This window comes from Patiria miniata, unplaced genomic scaffold (genome assembly GCF_015706575.1).
Source record: "Patiria miniata isolate m_02_andy unplaced genomic scaffold, ASM1570657v1 HiC_scaffold_21, whole genome shotgun sequence".
Classification (NCBI taxonomy): Eukaryota; Metazoa; Echinodermata; class Asteroidea; order Valvatida; family Asterinidae; genus Patiria; species Patiria miniata.
The window spans coordinates 3,112,023-3,128,737 of record NW_024037060.1 but is presented as its reverse complement, the minus strand read 5'-3'; the positions used below and the strand labels follow the sequence as shown (position 1 = coordinate 3,128,737).

The 16,715-nt window shown below is 41.1% G+C and overlaps 1 protein-coding gene across 1 annotated transcript; it reads right to left on the bottom strand.

The window, feature by feature from the left end:
• Nucleotides 1–171: 171 nt before the first annotated feature.
• LOC119729755 (nascent polypeptide-associated complex subunit alpha-like) lies at nucleotides 172–8,062 on the bottom strand. The gene is made up of 7 exons (XM_038202482.1): nucleotides 7,931–8,062; nucleotides 7,164–7,247; nucleotides 5,990–6,075; nucleotides 5,521–5,733; nucleotides 5,128–5,262; nucleotides 3,706–3,828; nucleotides 172–1,777 (listed from the first exon to the last, which is right to left on the bottom strand). The coding sequence occupies exons 2-7, from the start codon at nucleotides 7,219–7,221 to the stop codon at nucleotides 1,763–1,765; spliced, it is 630 nt and encodes a 209-aa protein (XP_038058410.1). The 5' UTR covers nucleotides 7,222–7,247; nucleotides 7,931–8,062; the 3' UTR covers nucleotides 172–1,762.
• Between the last annotated feature and the right edge of the window lie 8,653 nt (nucleotides 8,063–16,715).

The following is a 16,715-nucleotide window of genomic DNA, read 5'->3' as shown; positions in this document are numbered from 1 at the left end:
TCGTTGAAATTTTGGTTTATTTGGATTGGTTGTACCCCCACCCTATCCTCTGTCCACAAATCCAAGCAGACTGGGAGTCATCATGGGTATTTCAAGGCTATGCATGTATTCCCAACAACAAATAAAGCTTAATACGTAAATAACAAATAACAATAAGAGACTCTCACACTATTAATGTAATATGTTGAAATCCTTTTATTTCTGTCAAGGAAAGCAACTTACTGTACAACATACAAAAATCAGATTTTAAGACAAGCTGTTCCACTAAAGATCAGAAAATGCTCAAGCTTCATTGACATCTTTAATAAGATGAATGCAAGATATTTTCACAATCGATGGTAATGATTTTCAAACGAGATCTCAAAACAACCTACCCTTCCTTGTGATACAAGTCAAGCATGAATTGGGTTTAAACGTAATTGCCAAGCAATAATTGTGCAAGACAATTAATGAATTATTAATTAACCCTACTGATCCATCCTTCAAAATCCACCAGGTTTACCAGAATTTTCGTGCTGGATGGAGTATTTTAAAGGTGCAATGTGGAACACTTACACAGCACCATTACTTTACATGGGGTTTAATAGCCTTGACATCTTTATCCTAGACGTCCTTTCTTTCCTGTAAAGTGGAGGATTTTAGAGGGGTTCTGATAGGTCCCTGGAAGGGGACGGATACAGGTTTGGATCAAGAGGAGGCTTCTCTGCCAAGAGAGGGGGCTTAGAAGGTTTTTGATGTGTTTTTCTGCATGATTTTCCTATGTTTTGCCGCCCAAGAGGCCGAGGGGGGAATGCAATCCATCTATACATGTACTATAAATGCAGTCCCAACCACAAGTCTTGGTAAAACTTGCCCGATGAGAGGTTGACTGTTAACAAGTTGATATGTAACAATTTCGGTGGGCTTTGTTACAATTATCAGAAAGCCATATTTCAGAGACCTTGGCGTAACCATGGAAATGGGAAATGAAGCAGCGTTGCTGATTCGTTCTCGATCTCGGACACGTGCCCATTGCCCAATAACCAGTATTTTACCTAAAACAGATGCAATACAGGGACATTGCCCACCTTCAACCCAGTTGGGATGCAATAAATGGATTCCGCCATGGTATAATCTTCCAGTGTCAGATGGGATGCATTACATAGCATTGCCAGTATTACATCTCTAACCAACATGTAGACACGACGCCACAGTGCATTGCCACCATCCACATTTCAAATTGGACTGGACGCATATCAGGTCACTTACAAGATCTCATTGTTTGTGTACACCTTTCTTTTGTTTGTAAACATTGAGCACCATCTTGTAGGGTCTGCCACAAAGGTATACATTTAAGCCATGGTTGGCAACAGATTTTGCCAAAAATTGCCTATTAACATCCTCATTTTGTAAGAAAGAGGATATGGTGACTTTTGTTGGTTATTTTATATTTTCAACAATCCAATGATATCTTTGGAAACATGAATAACTCTTTATTTTTGCACCGTTGGCCTTTCGCAGTTTGCAAACACATGGTTGGCAAAAATGGCCAACAAATGTCTGTAGATGGGAAATAGAAAAGCAATGTATGCATCTAATCGTCCGTCGAATGGGATGTGACACAGGGATATCAATGTTTAGTACTGTCGGTGTTGATCTTGAAGGGATGCAATACAAGGAGTTGGTCAGGCTGAGTCGGCATCTACTGGATCAGCTTGTCTTCTGATTGGCTCAGCAACGGATGATTCAAACACAACGGACCAATTGAAGACAGTCTAATAGGCTACATCGTTAATTCCTGCACAAAGAAATTAAACAGAATGGGTTAGTTTTTTTTTAATAAACCACAAAGGGAACCTGCGTAGGTGCATTATAATAATTGTTTTAAAGGGAATGTACAACATTTGCTTTTGCTTCAATTTTCAGAAATAAACGATTTGGAGGATTAATATGTTATAGAAAATATTGTTAAACTGACTTGTTTCACGTTTTGGGCTCGTAGATGCTGGAAAAACCAAGAAAACCTATCATGGTCTTGTAGTCTGGTTCCCTGACCCCACTTAAGATGAAACGGAGCAATAAATACACTTTGGGGAATTGTAAGGTCAGAGAATCAGTCTAGCAGGCTTGTACCCCTTCAGAGGTGTGTAATCAATTGCAAGAAAATCAGAATAACTAAATATGACAAATTATGAACAATTTTTGAAAAAAGCCCGTTTTCTCCAACGCTGGTCGGCCGACCAGCGTTGGAAAAATACAGGTTTTCTGGAAAATGTCAGCACACCAGAAGCCACGATTTTAAAGGATGCTTTAGACTGTCAGTCCCTAACAATTCAGTAAGGTATTTCGTGATAATTTGATCATATCGTTTTTTGATGTTTGCAAATGTTGTATTTTCCCTTTAAAGTTGAACAATGAAATTGACAGGAGCAGGGTTTGAACCCACAACCTCCTGATATTTATTCCGGTGCTCTACCAACTATAAGGAACCACCAACATAGGAACCACCAACATAGGGCTGGATAGCTCAGATGGTAGAGTACTACAATGGTGATCCAGAGGTCACAAGTTCAAACCCCACTCCAGTCAATTTCTTTGTCGAACTTTAAAACAAAATGGGTTAGTTGTAGGGTTGCCTCTCTGCTCGAGATGTTTTATATAAACCTAACTTTTGGCATTTTAAAGATGTTCACTTTTCAAAAAATTAAAGTTTAATGTTGGATGAAATGTTGAAAGATACAACACTTCTGCCAAGCTTGCTTTGTATTATTTTTACTGTCTGTGTGTTTCAAGTTCAATAATTCCTTAATAACAAAAATTCTTTCTAATGTCACAGTGCAGTACAAACATGGAATGCATCCAACATAAGCGACCAAGACAACTGCATTTACCTGGTCGCTGATTACACTGGAAAAACAAATTGGCTTGATCAGCAATCTTGTTTAAAATACAACAATACAGAAATTCACAGTGGCTTGCTAGCCTAATGAGAAGATAAGCTCAATGGGTAGATGGCTCGCAAACTTGAAACAGAGTTCCTGGCACTTAATGAAAAAACAATTCTGTGACTTTCCCTTGATGTTTCCTTGAGAAATTTCCAAAATTCCATGAGAAATATTTTCAATTTACCAAAGTTGCTGGGAAGTCAAGAGGTGGTTGCAGCAAAGCAACTAAGGTACCGGTAATATGGAAGTGTCATGGCCTAGCGGTTAAGAGCACCGGACTCATGTTCTGGTGGTTCAGAGGCAACAGTGACGCATGTTCGAGCCCGCAGGCGGACACTTGTGCTCTTAAGCAAGGCACTTAACCATTATTGCTTCGTCCTTCGAATGGGACGTAAAGTTGTAGGTCCCGTGTGTTGTATAATGCACGTAAAAGAACCCAGTAAACACTTATCGATAAGAGAAGGGGTTTGCCCCGGTGTTTCTGGCCTCCTGTATAAACTCCCACGTGGAGTATTTAGGAGAAGAACCAACCAAGAACCAAGAAGAATGGAAACTCATTTTCCAGGTTTTCCTGATTTCCAGAGTGACTGGGAACCCTGTGAAATAGTCATCTCTTGATGATGAACAAAGCAGTCAAGCACTGACTGAACAAAGCTTATTCTCAAAAGTATGATTTACGAAAGAATCTGTTTTGTTTGTCGGCCTTGGTAAATATGAATTCTCTACCAGAAAGCTTAGCAAGGAGGTCTGCCTGATGTTGAGAAATGACTATTCAACTTACCATAATAGCATTGACTATGTCATTGTCGTTATTCTTTAAGGCTTTGACAGCCTTGGAGCGGGATACGTTGGCCTGTTGAACCACAAGCTCAATGTCTTTGGCTTCCACGCCGGTCTCGTCAACCTGCGATGAAAGAACACAAACAATCAAACAGTGATGTAGTGCCTTGATGCTGGGCCTTGGCCTTAAGGCTGCCTTAAGGCTGAACTTTAGCGCCTTGGCCTTGGCCTCGAGGCTTGAGGGCAAAAGCCTTGGCCTTGAGGGTTCAGGGCCTTGCAATTTTGAGTCAAGGCTCTTCAAGGCCCATAGATTTTTGCAATTTCCAGATAAATCTGTTTGAAATTTTGTTCTTACCATTTTAATCGTGTTACCATGGAGGAGGGAAACACCCTATAGATTTGTGTGTTGGGCACACTTCCACTTTTATAGCATCATATTTTGTTACCATTGTAGTAGATTTGCTGCAACAATATTCTGTACACTTGTGGGGCTAATGAGATGATCACTTAAATTGTATACAATTATGGAATAGATCTGATTGGTTGTATATGTCTCCCTGATAAGTGCTAAAGATTTGCATGTATCTGTTTTAGATAATGCTAATATTTCTGACCATGTTGGCCCAGCAAATAAAAAATTCCCAAATCAGTTTCTTGGATCCCCCTTTTGTTACACTCGGGAGAATTGTGCGTCAATATATCGTTATTTTGTTTCAGTTAAACCATATTCATGAAGACCTGAACTTATACTTTAATAGATACAATGCAGTCATAAAACAGTGTATGCGAGCATGTTGATTGCAATTAAAGACAAGTTGTTCTTCTTAATGAGCGATTCGTGATGATGTGTCATGTGACTATAATTAGTTATATATTAGTGGTCATTTTATAAAACAGAGCCTTGGCCTTGAGGGTTAAGCCTTGGCCTTGGCTTCGAGGCTTGAGGGTCAAAGCCTTGGCCTTGAGGGTCGAAGCCTTTGCTCCAACACAGCAATCAAAATAAGAGAAGCCTATCAAATATTTTGTGCATGTTGGACTTTTGTGCAGGCATTTTTCGGGCATTAACCCTAACTCCCTAGCATAATTTACTAGGAACCATACCCATCCTGGCAAATTCCAACACCCACATGGGAAATCGTACACACACACTGGTGGACTTAGTTTCTGTAGGTATGCCAAACCCAATGTAAAATACCATCAGTTTAGGGGTACTGTACCTATCCCAGAAGATTTCAACAAAACCTGCTGTTGGGCTTTGATGGGTTGAGTTCGGTTAGGGTTAATCACGGCTGTCATTGGTCAAAATATCCCTGGCGAGGTTTAACGGATCTGCCTTTGAACAGGGGGTTTGATGTCCAAAGAACAGCATTGATTTTTTTATGAGTTAAGAGTAAAAAATTCAAATATTTTTGAAAAGCCCTACTTCGTCCTCTTCATCTTCTTCTTGGATTGCTTGAGCCACTGTGGCATTACTGTCTGCAGTAATGGCTGGGCTTTGCTCCTGGTTTCGGAACTGCTCGGCGGCGACCACCTGGGCCTGTTGACTCAAATCCTCAATCTGAAACAGAAATATGAACAACCACCAAGAAACATGTAAAACTGTTTATGAATTACAACTTTTTACAGTTTATCACTTCAGATTTGAAGATTTCCGATGGAAATACAAGACGAGGCAAGCCTAGAAAAGCAGGTTCTGGAACATTCCAAGTAACGAGGGACAGTCAGTCTGGATGTCAGTGAAACTGATATAAAGAGGACACTTAACTGGCCTTCTAAATGGATCAGTCTATTACAGCAAACAGAGAATCCTCCCCACCTTGGCCTCCCCGAAGATGATGTGCAAGTCAGAGCCGGGACTCTTGAAGACGTCGGGCTCCTGGATGACAAACAGGATGGTCTTGGATTTGCGGATGGTGACGCGCTTGATGCCGGCCACGCTCTTCAGGCCGCATTTGGACATCAGCTTTCTGGCTTTCTTCTCCCCGCGACTCTGCTTGGCTTTGCTGACGGGCTCCTCTCCCGTGCCCATCTGTGAATGAAAGTCACAAGGGAGCGACATTAGAAACGACTACTGGGCGGTCACATACAGACAAACTAGTGCAAATAAATTTGGATTGGTAGCATTCTGACAGTCAAATTTCTGAATGTTCATATGGTTCATCTTTACCGAGAATATCAAACTTTGCTTGGACAAATATGGTAATATTCAAGAAAATCCAACATCAAACTGTAATTTCCTCTCATACACAGTATTGAGAATCCCAAATTTTTGGGACTAGACCTACCTGTGCATGTAGCTGTGATGTAGCCTGGTCTGCATCCTCCAGGTCAGGCACTGAGCCGTCACTGTCTGATTCCGTGCCAGACGAAGCTATGAAACACAAAACCAACAGAGACAGTTTTAGCTTTTGCTCTCGTGGTACAATATTCTCAGCGTTAGCCATGTATGCCGATGACAAAATTCCTCATACTGCATTTAGTAGTCAGCAAGCCATGTACATGTACAATGTTCCTCTTGAACTTTTTTGGGAGGAGGATGGAGAATTTTCTGACCTTCAGCACAGGCATGCAACTGGGAATTTGAAGAAAAAAACGAGGAAACTCCAAACCACACAAGACTTCGTATAGTAGTTTTTAATTTGTAACAGCATTCATGATAAGTAAAAAATCAAAGTGGAAATCAGCAGATCTGAGGAAAAGTTGCATGGCTGTCAGCAAGAACTGAACAATTCACAAAACAAGAATTTCCCCAAAAAGGGGGAATCTTGCTTAACAAACAGGGATTACCCTCACTAAAGTCACAGTCCTGAAACCTTTGATTTTAGGCAGTGGATATTCAGCCGGAGACGGCAAACCTTTAGTAAACATTAGCTTGCCGGATATGCATGAACATGCGCAGTTACTGGGTTTTTTTTTTTACTTAGACATTTTCCGGTGACAAATTTTAGTCTGGCTCCATGCCAACATTATCGTTGTAACTTCGTATTCACAAGATGGGAATCAGACCATTTTACAATTTCAGACTTTATTTCCCTTTAAAAAAAATCCTCCAGAGCCACAAATCTGAAAAAGAAAATGTAATAGTCCGCAAAAAATGTTTGAGACATGTTAAAATAATAAAAAGACGAATATTCTTATTTTGGGGGGATGGGTAAAAAAACCTTAAAAATTTCACCAGCGGGGATCGAACCCGGATCTTCCCGCTCATGAGATCCCTTGCTTATCCACTAGGCCACAGGTGCTACACAACCGTTGGTGGTAATTTAATATATCTTATAATTCAGCCCTATCTTAGAGAGTACAGCGCCCTCTGTTGATAGGGATTGCCGCCGGCAATATATCCACTATCTTTATTTTACATACACCATAGGGGGTTCAGGTTTAGAGTATACATTTGGAGCAATGCAATGAAATGCTTGGGCCTTGAGGTACACTGTCATGACTGTTGCATATATTTACCATCGTCTTTGACTTCTTCAACTGAGGGCTGAACAGCTTCTGTCGTTTCTGACGGCATCTTGTTCTGTAACTTAGTTTGTTGTTCTGGAAAATTCCAAATGTTATTCAACCAATTGATTAGCAGTTAGCACCTCACTCAGTACACTATAGTTCACTGTATTTACACTGTATTACACTGTACTAATGAATGCTTTGGAAAGAATGTTGCAACCTGACGCCTCTTCAGCGGTTGTGTACAAATTCAGAGTCAAGAAAAGTTTGTAAGTATTTCCTAAAAAAATTGGAAATGTTTCTCAGTCCAAGATTCATGTCTTAGCATTTTTGCAATGACTGACCTTCATAATTGACAATAATTATGATGATGAAGAAAAATAAAAGCAGCGTCAGGTTCCAACATTCTTTCCTAATTGGACATGTTGGACTGGTTCGGTTGTTTCAGACGCCAGTTTATTTTCTTGCATTGCATGTTTGCAACACCTTATGTTTTGGGACGCTCTAGCCCCATAAATGTGGCAAATTTACTGGACTACAGTAGTCCAGTAAATTGGCCACATTTATGGGGCTAGGGACGCTCATACATTAGTACAATTTTCGGACTAAGACTGACTTGGCCCGACTTTATACATGCACAACTTTATGTACATATTTGGACATGCAAAGAACCGCGATTTTAATCATCAAACATACATTACCACGACACAAAAGGTAATACAAAAGTACCTAAAAATACTCAAGACTATGCTGGCAATGAAGAAATTCAAGTTTACCTTCTTAATGATGCGATGATTACAGATTACTGATAGAATTCTTCTCTTTTTCACGTGTAATCGCAGTATGACGAATTTCTTCGCTCGTACTAAGCCACAAGAGGGCGCACTCCATTTTCACCGGTATACAGCGAGCGCTCGCGCTCATCGATCATGCATGGTATATGAGGGCGCTAGCTAGCGCGAATGCGGGCTCGCAAAAGATTGCCCAGTGCTTTTGTGATCCGAAATAGGTTGTTGCGATCTTCATTTTAATGATTGAAAGCAAGACCTTAAAATTAGGTTACTCAACTTTGAACTTGCCAATTGTTAACAAATTTACGGTTTTAGTCTAATGATCGCGCGCAGTAATTTCGAGCGTTAAACATCATTGGACCCGGTGGTGCCCGGTTATCAAATACTTTCTTTTCGTAATTATTGTTTGAATTAGACATCAATGTTCTCATTGTATTGTTGCCATAATCTGATGGTTTTAGTAAATGCTGATGGCAAAAAAGGTCGGCAGCAGCTTTACTTTAAACAAACGAGGTTTCCATAAAATCGCAGTAATCAGCTAGACCATTACTTTGGTAGGGCGCCATCCCCGTTTAAATCCCCGGGATAGGATCTTTATGGACACACCATGCACGGCCACACGTGAAGAGGGCGCCCTTTGCTATTGACTGTTTGCTACTAGTACACCAGTCCCACCTGTTCAGCTTCAAATACTGCAATGACCAAGATCAGACAGACCAAACCGAAAACATTCCCTTTAAATGATTTTAAATCCACTTTTTTGGGAAAAAATGTTCTTAACGTCTTCCGGCGGGCAGTTTTTTTAAAACCTCAAACCCACATCATAATATTTATTTAGTAACTTACAAGATTATATGCGCGTGCTCTCATCAACAATGAATCTCCGAACAACATTTCATGATGTATGATTTTGCCGAAAGAAATTCTGCTTTTTTTGTAAAATATCATACAGGGTGAGTTTAAAAAAAACCAAATGGCGCCCCTATTTTGTAAAAAAGTTCTACATGTAGCGCTTTCCAGATCTTGGATATGTGGAAGCCCAATCAATAAGCTTTCTTTTAGTACAAGAATCATTCAAATCACATGTACTTTTCTATATGGAATATTGAACACAAACGCAGTTTCAAAATGTTGTCCCCTGATCACATTTTAAGGTACGTGATATTGCAGTAAACTTAAACCATGTCGTATCATGAAAACAAATAACCCCGTTAGCCCATAAACTCTTCGACATTATAAAGCATTTTTAAAATTGGAAGAAGTGCCAGTTATCATGGTTGGATGTTCTGATGTGTTTTTTGATAATTGTTTTCGTTTCGCTGAAATATCACTGACCTTAATTGTGATCTGTGGACAGAATGATATAACTGACGTGTTTGTGTTAAGTCCATAACTTGATAAGTATACATCAGCGATTTGAATGATTCTTTTACTTAAAGAAAATTTATTAATTGGACTTTTAGGTCTACATCCTAGATCTTGAACGCGCTGCAAGCATGCAGAACTTCTTTAAAAACTAACAGGGGGAGCCACTTGAGTTTCCAATTTTTTGACTCCAGTGTATTTGGGCCTTCGGGAACCTACCGCCAAAAAAAAAGGCTTTTTTTATTTTGGATTCAGCGATTGCGCCTAAAACGCACAAAAAGATCCGTCTGAATTATTGTAGAATGAAGAAGTTAGCCCGCCACACTTTCGAGAAAAGCGAAACCAAACGAGAAGTCACCAAACGAACGATATTCCCAGGTAGCACTGAACCTTTTTCCAAGTGAATATTCGACGTAGTGAAACATTAATGCTTACGTCTTTCCGGTAACATTATAGCCACAACCACCAAAATAACAAGTATTCCATGAATTTCGTATGAGACGTTGAACTCGTCTGTAAATTAGTCGGTAGGAAGGTGTAAAAAAAAAAAAATACCAGCCTTGGTTTGTTGAACTCGGGGCTAGCACGTACGGGTGCGAACGTGACTCGGGTTCCGACTGTACTTCGCCAACCTGTACGTTGAGCAAGTTTTTTTCCCGGACAAAATCGGGTTTCGTGGTCAAAACAAATCGTGGTTTTTTCACAGTTTCCTCAAAAAGTTTAAAGTGTGCTATCCACTAAGCTGAGAGTTCAACAGGTTAGGTTTTGAACATTCTCCTTTGGATTTTGAGTGGTGTTATTGTTGGAAACGAACAATTTTTCACTGTTTCCTCAAAAAAGTACGTTTACCAAGTTTTTCCCCGACGGAAGTGTTTTGTGGTCAAAATATTGTGCACGTATACCGGTACTATTCGATATTGAAATAACCTTATTAGGACATAGTTCCACCCACATTTTTTGTTTCTCTCCGATATCATGCTTGTTGCGCAATTTTACGCATTACGTACCGTTATCGTTGGAGAACGAAATTTGAAACTTCAGATAATATGAAACACTTCCTTGTGTTCTCAGGGCAAATCCGTTGTGATTTTGTGACGTCATGGTTTATCCGTGAAAGTTTGATGTCGAAAGTTTGAGGTTGAATCGGCAATTTCATTGAACTTTGATGGGCTTGGCTGTTGGGAAAAAAACTGAACGGTGATGCGATGATTCGCTCACGTAACACAGCAATTAAGAGTGATTTTCAAACCAGGACACGTTTTGGTTTTTATATATTGATTCTTTTATTTTTGCACAGGGATTCGCTCACAGAATTGCCACATATCTGTACAGAAGCGAGGTTATTATCTTGCAGAATATATACGTACTGGCTCATTCGCGTAAGAAAACATCCAAAATGTTCCCCAATCGGGGAAAGAAAGGAATTGCATCAGGAATACAACAATACCACCATTCACATCAAGCTTGGGGAAACCCCTGGAACGGTCTTATCTGGAGCAGCATCCGATTCTAAACGAGGGCCCACATCCGTGCATTCTATCACAGGTGACTTCGAGTCGAACCACGGATACACACCCCAAGCACTGTCATGGTGCCAAAATAATGGTTATTCCATAAACAGAGACTTTGAGGATGGGCATCAGGACACGGCCGAAATGACTCAGTTGCTATTTCTGTCACCGGAACTTTCACCTCCGTATAGAGAAAAACACACTTTAACCGAAAGTTGTTGCACACGTGTTTTATAGCGGAGACTGTGTGTAACATAAGCCGGTCGTGAACTTGTTGGAAATGAAAGTTTCAAGGTGAGACGTCTGAGATCAGTGTACGAGGATTTATTCAACTTTACGAGCGGGGATGAGGCTGTGCTTGGTGGGAGGGGTAAAACACGGGCGGGTCTGTGGTCGGGTCTCGAGCTGCAACTGACGAAAGATCGAATGACACTTTTTTCATGAATGCTCAATGGTATCTTTGAAATCAAATTGACCAAATACATGATGATTAAATGATTTTATTAAAATAAATTTAAAAACTGATTCTGATTCAAATCATCCAATTTGACTGTCTGAGGAGCCACACACAACTTAAAGTGGCAAATTCTCTACAGAGGTATCTGAATTATGCGTTAAAAATAATAAAAGCCAGTCAACCACAGTGCTTGGTTTTGAAATTGGGAAGGTGTTCAGCCCACTACCGTCAAAATGGTTTTAACTCAATTCAAGGGACCCACGGGTTAAGTGGCACTTGTATAGATACTGAGGGGCGGGGCACAATTTCTGTCGGGGGTGTCATTAGTTTAAAATGAGGACAAACACACAACTTCACGTAATTTGTCGTTGCAGACCATAATATTTACATCATGACTCTAGAAACTACTGTTGTCCTTACTTAATTATGCATCTAGAGTGCATTGGTTGTAATGTTTGCAACGAGGCAGGCGTCGAAACTGAAATACAAAATGACCGAGATGATAATATTATCTCATCGTCTGGATTACAATTTGCGGTCAGTTCGAAATAGAAGGGAATGAGTCATCCTCAGACCCCATCACCTGACAATTGGACCCGATCAGACTATTTTCATCTGGCCCCAAAAAAGAAAGCGACACAATACTTTCCGATCGGTGGTTCTTCCTTCCTACAGTTCCATCCATAGGCCTTGCCAAATATGGCAGGGCCCACGCGATATAACGGCCTTCAACAAATCATAGCCATGGAAACACGAAGTTTTGAAATAACATTGATGTTCGTTTCCTCTTCAGTGACATAGTGTGACGCGTTCGGTCATAAGTTTCAATGTTCCGGGCTTTTCTTCTTTGTTTTGAGATAACTGCGAATCTTACAGGCAGTTTTAATAGAGTTTGAGAATTTATATTGTAGGATTTTTTTTAGTGTGTTCCATTCAGTCCCCACTTGTATCATAACGAACTTTTTTTTCAGAAGAGGGGCTAAACCAGGAGTTTTGGATTGCAAAACATTTCTGAGGCACCGATTATCGGGACATTTTGGTAACAACGGGACTTTTGGTCCAAAGGTGTAATTTCGCAACATCCCCAGGTTCAGAATTTTGGGAAAGGCAAACAGGAGCTTTTTATTGTTGAAAACCGATTGGGTATACCCCCAAGAAAATGAGCCTTTTCCCCTGCAAATTGAACCGTTAAGTCTATGATATTTAAGTAGCATTTGGTGAAAGAAAAATGTACACAGAAGAAAAAAACCAAACAGGGGAGAATTGGGGCGGGAATTAACAGAATAACCGAGGTTCTATACAAAATACCTCTCAAGTATGATGGACCGGCAGACGGGAAAATGCACCCAAATTTCATCCGGCGTAAAAACCGCGCGCCGCCAGGTACATAATCGATTGTTTCATTTCGATGGCATCATCCTATTGTCTGCTCACACGAGGCAGGAAGTACATGTTTTATGTTGTCGCATGCAGCCCAAAGCCCAAATTTGGTATGATTTTGAGGAGGCCATTACGGCATACTCGATGGTTATCTTGATCCGCCGATAGTGCTGGGGAAACATGGTACAGTAGTTGTGGCTAATTAACCGAGATTGTGAGAAAAGGTATAGACAATAAAACAAATGATCGTAGTTTCAAAATAGCAAATTATGTCACTCTATTATGTCACGATGTGAATGATATCAACAAACCATTTATGGCAAGCTTTTTTGTGATTTTAAAACCTCAAAGTGGGTTGATGGATGGATTTCGCTTGCTCAAAACTGTAAAAAATTGTAAAATATTTAGTTTCTATAATTATTATAACACATCATTCATTCGAAAAATTACCAAAAAACAGGCTTGCCCAAGGTTTCGTTATAGACTTTATTCACAAACACGACATTTTCGATCGTGTTCCTGAATCAATTGTATAAATTGTTAACAGTTGAATGGGAAGAGACTATTTCATGATTGGAGTGCGTTCCAAGCCTCACTTCTTTTTAATATGGCTCCAAACATTAGGGTATGTTTAATCACAATTTTTAAATTATTCATCACAGCAGACTGGTATTAATTTGTAATGAACTTCTAGTTCATTGCTTTCATATTCACTCGCAAGTTCCAAAAACTGAAGAGTATACCTCACTTTCAATTTGATATGGCCGACTCCTGAATAACTGGCGGATTACGGTGGAGGGTCCACCCCCACCCCACCCCGGACGCAAAAACGGAACATCATGCAGAAAAAACTAGCACATGCCTGCTATACCCCCCCCCCCCCCCGACAGCTAAACCCTATCTTGAGCCAAACCTGGATCCGCCCCTGGCTTTGCTCAGTCTTAAAGTTAGCGAGTTACATCACGGACAATGTTTCGTCCAGGGCGTAATAACGTGCACTTGTTGCGTGTATACACCTCATCAACACGGCAAGACGTTCCACCTGCTCCATAACGGCAGCAAACTCACTGCTTGTAACCACTGTCAAAACGGGGTTATCTTCCCGAGAAAGAAGATGGGGGAGATTTCGGGGTGTTTTCCCTTTCAAACTAAATGCGTCAATTCCCAAGTTGACTGCGTGCATTCATCAATATTATCACTGCCCGATTACGGAACACACCTTCACAAACGCGACATGGGCATCAACGCTAATCCAGTTTGGTCGCGGCCAATTAGAGACTCGTAAATTCATTTACGGTCAGGTAATCCGCGCCAACTTTTCCCTTGCCAATCGGCGCGGTGATTGCTAAATCCTTTAAATCCCCCGCCTAATTTGACCCAAGCCCGCTAAAGCTTTGCAAAGGTCCATTTTGAAAACTCTTGGGACTTTTTATATAAAGCCGGGTGACGCACATTTTTTTCGTCGGCTGTAGTTGCGGCTGGGGACGCGAATGTACCGTTGGGAAGAGAGAAAAACGGAGAAGGGGGGGGGGCCGACGATGAGGTCAAAACGAGGTGTAATTTTTTGTGAAGGGTGAAAGTACATTCGCTGGGCGTTTACTAAAAAACTTCGGTGTCAAAATGTCAGACAGATTTCTGGAATGATTCAATACGTGTAGGTGTCGCCTCCAGTTTAGAACTTAGTCTCCAGACGGGACAAGTGAAAGATTTGCCGAACTGTGAGTTGGGTTTAGCCTGTGCAACAGTGTTCTCATAGGAAGAGAAAGTTCACCGGAATCGGTTTTCAACCCTGTCGTCGATTTGGAGAGTACTTGGTTTTATTCCTGACCAGTTGAACAAGGCTTCATATGAAACCGTATCGATTGAACCAACATGTATTAACAACTTAATAATGTTTATCTGTTCGTGAAAAAGATTTGAAAAAGGAGAATCATTAGGCCTACAAAGTTGCCTTTCTTTTGTAAAATGTCTGTTACGGAGCTTGGCAACATAATTATTACGGACAACTGCCTGGTACGACCAGGGGTGAATCCAAATGACGCACTAGGGGTACCGAACATTGGAAATACTTATACCAAGGATGAGAACCAGAAAATCGATTGGCCACTCAAAGGTGGCTTTTTTTAACGTCAATACGGTCACTATTACTTAATTTCAGAAAAATCTTTAAAAAATAATAAATCCCCCAAATGGTCAAAATACTGCAATGTTGAGGCGGAGGGGATGTTATGTCTCACAGCTGGCCGAGTTTTGCAATGTTCTTTCCGTTGTTGTATGAGCTCCGCCTTCTTTCCCTTTACTTTGTTAACACGGAACCTTGAAAAGGAAATCTGAAACATTGTCTGTAGTTTAGGTAATCATCATGAAAGAACCCGGACATGATTTCAAGACCTCATTATCAATATCAACTTTGATTAATGTGGTATATTTATTATGCTACAAATAGATGGACAGAAAGAAAATGTTGCAAACGTTTCACAGTGGTAAGGGGAGGGGCGTCCTACTCCCCCCTAGCTGGAGGCCTGTACCCCTATATCCCCTCCCCATGCCCTTTTTTTAAAAGAATTATAATCAACCCATGTTTCTATCATGAAGTCAAGTCCATTTTTTTATTCAACGCTAAACAATTTTGTTAGAAACATTACACATCAAGTGACATTTTGTATTATACTTCAGCCAGAGTGAATGATAAAAATGACCCATGATTCACTGTAAAATATTTCTTTATTTCAAAATAAAAAGTGCATTTGATACGGTCAGTACTGGAAAACTGTCAAAAAGTTGGACTGGGAATCGAATCAAATTCTATCTGAAGATTACAGACTATAAACAAGCGTAATAATAAAAAACAAATTGAAAAATAAAGTGCATGCTTACTGACTGGATTGACCTGAAATGTACAAATGTATAAAGGCCTTTTTGTAAGTGACCTGCCACGTTCGAAACGCCGGCAGGACATCTAACTTTTTAAAGTTATATTAAAGAACTTGTGAGGACTAACTTAGCGGAATTGTTGGTTGACAATTCTTTTAAGCTTTCAGCATTATAGGCATAGTCCCTTTCCGAGCTTTTGCAGACAGTGAGCCCTGGTCCTATGTAGGCCAACTGTCCAAATTCCATGCCCTGCTCAACTCCTTTGGGACGGCTCAGGCTCAACTTTTCAGAGGGGCGTCTCAGTACCCCCACCCTTCAATACGTGGCACTCTCGCGAGGGGTGAGCGAGAAATCAAATAACTATCATCTTCCCTCTTGGTGCTAGTGTTTGCTTATCCGAGCGGAATACGGTAATGCTTACCACGCTTTAATCATCCTGTGGCACTCTAACGGGGACCTAATTACATTCACCAACATTCAAGTATTGACAGACGGGCTGAAGGCAGGCCTGCCCTTTTCCTAAATCCCTACTCCGTCAACTGTCTGAGTTTTGACCAAGACGATTGCTATCTGCTGTTCCCCCCGTGACCCCCCTCCCACCTCCTCTTTTCCCAACACCTAAAAATAAGCATTCACAGAAAACTGGGGGAGGGGGAAATATCAGAAGGGGGTGGGGGAAAAGTTCACATGCTGACTCACGTTGAGATCGGCTGGGATGGTTTCTCGCTGCCGCTGGGGATGGGAATAAAAGTTGCGCCCTCTATGTCATAGGGGGAGGGACGACGTATCGGGCAAGAGAGGGACCACCTTGATGATGTCATAACGGAGGTGAAACGGCTCCTTAGGGAGGAAAGGTTTGGTTAACTGGTTGCTGACAGCAGACAATGTGGCAGCTATCAGGGTGTGTTGGACGGTGGGACACTCAGGTCTCATTACAGTGGTGAATCGTACTTCCTCCTCGGTCCTGCTCCCTACGGGAAACTCCGCAACTCCGCTGCAGGTTACTTGCTCCGAGGAACATGGACGGGGGGGGGGGGGGGGAAGGAGAAAAGTGCAAGATGCATCAGTTGCCTCTCTCTCTCCGTGATCAGATGCAGACGGAGGATAATAGGAAACAGCGCAGGAAGGAAGACCCACTTCAGGAATTCCCTCCCTTGCCACTGCTCTGAGCGATTAAAGGATT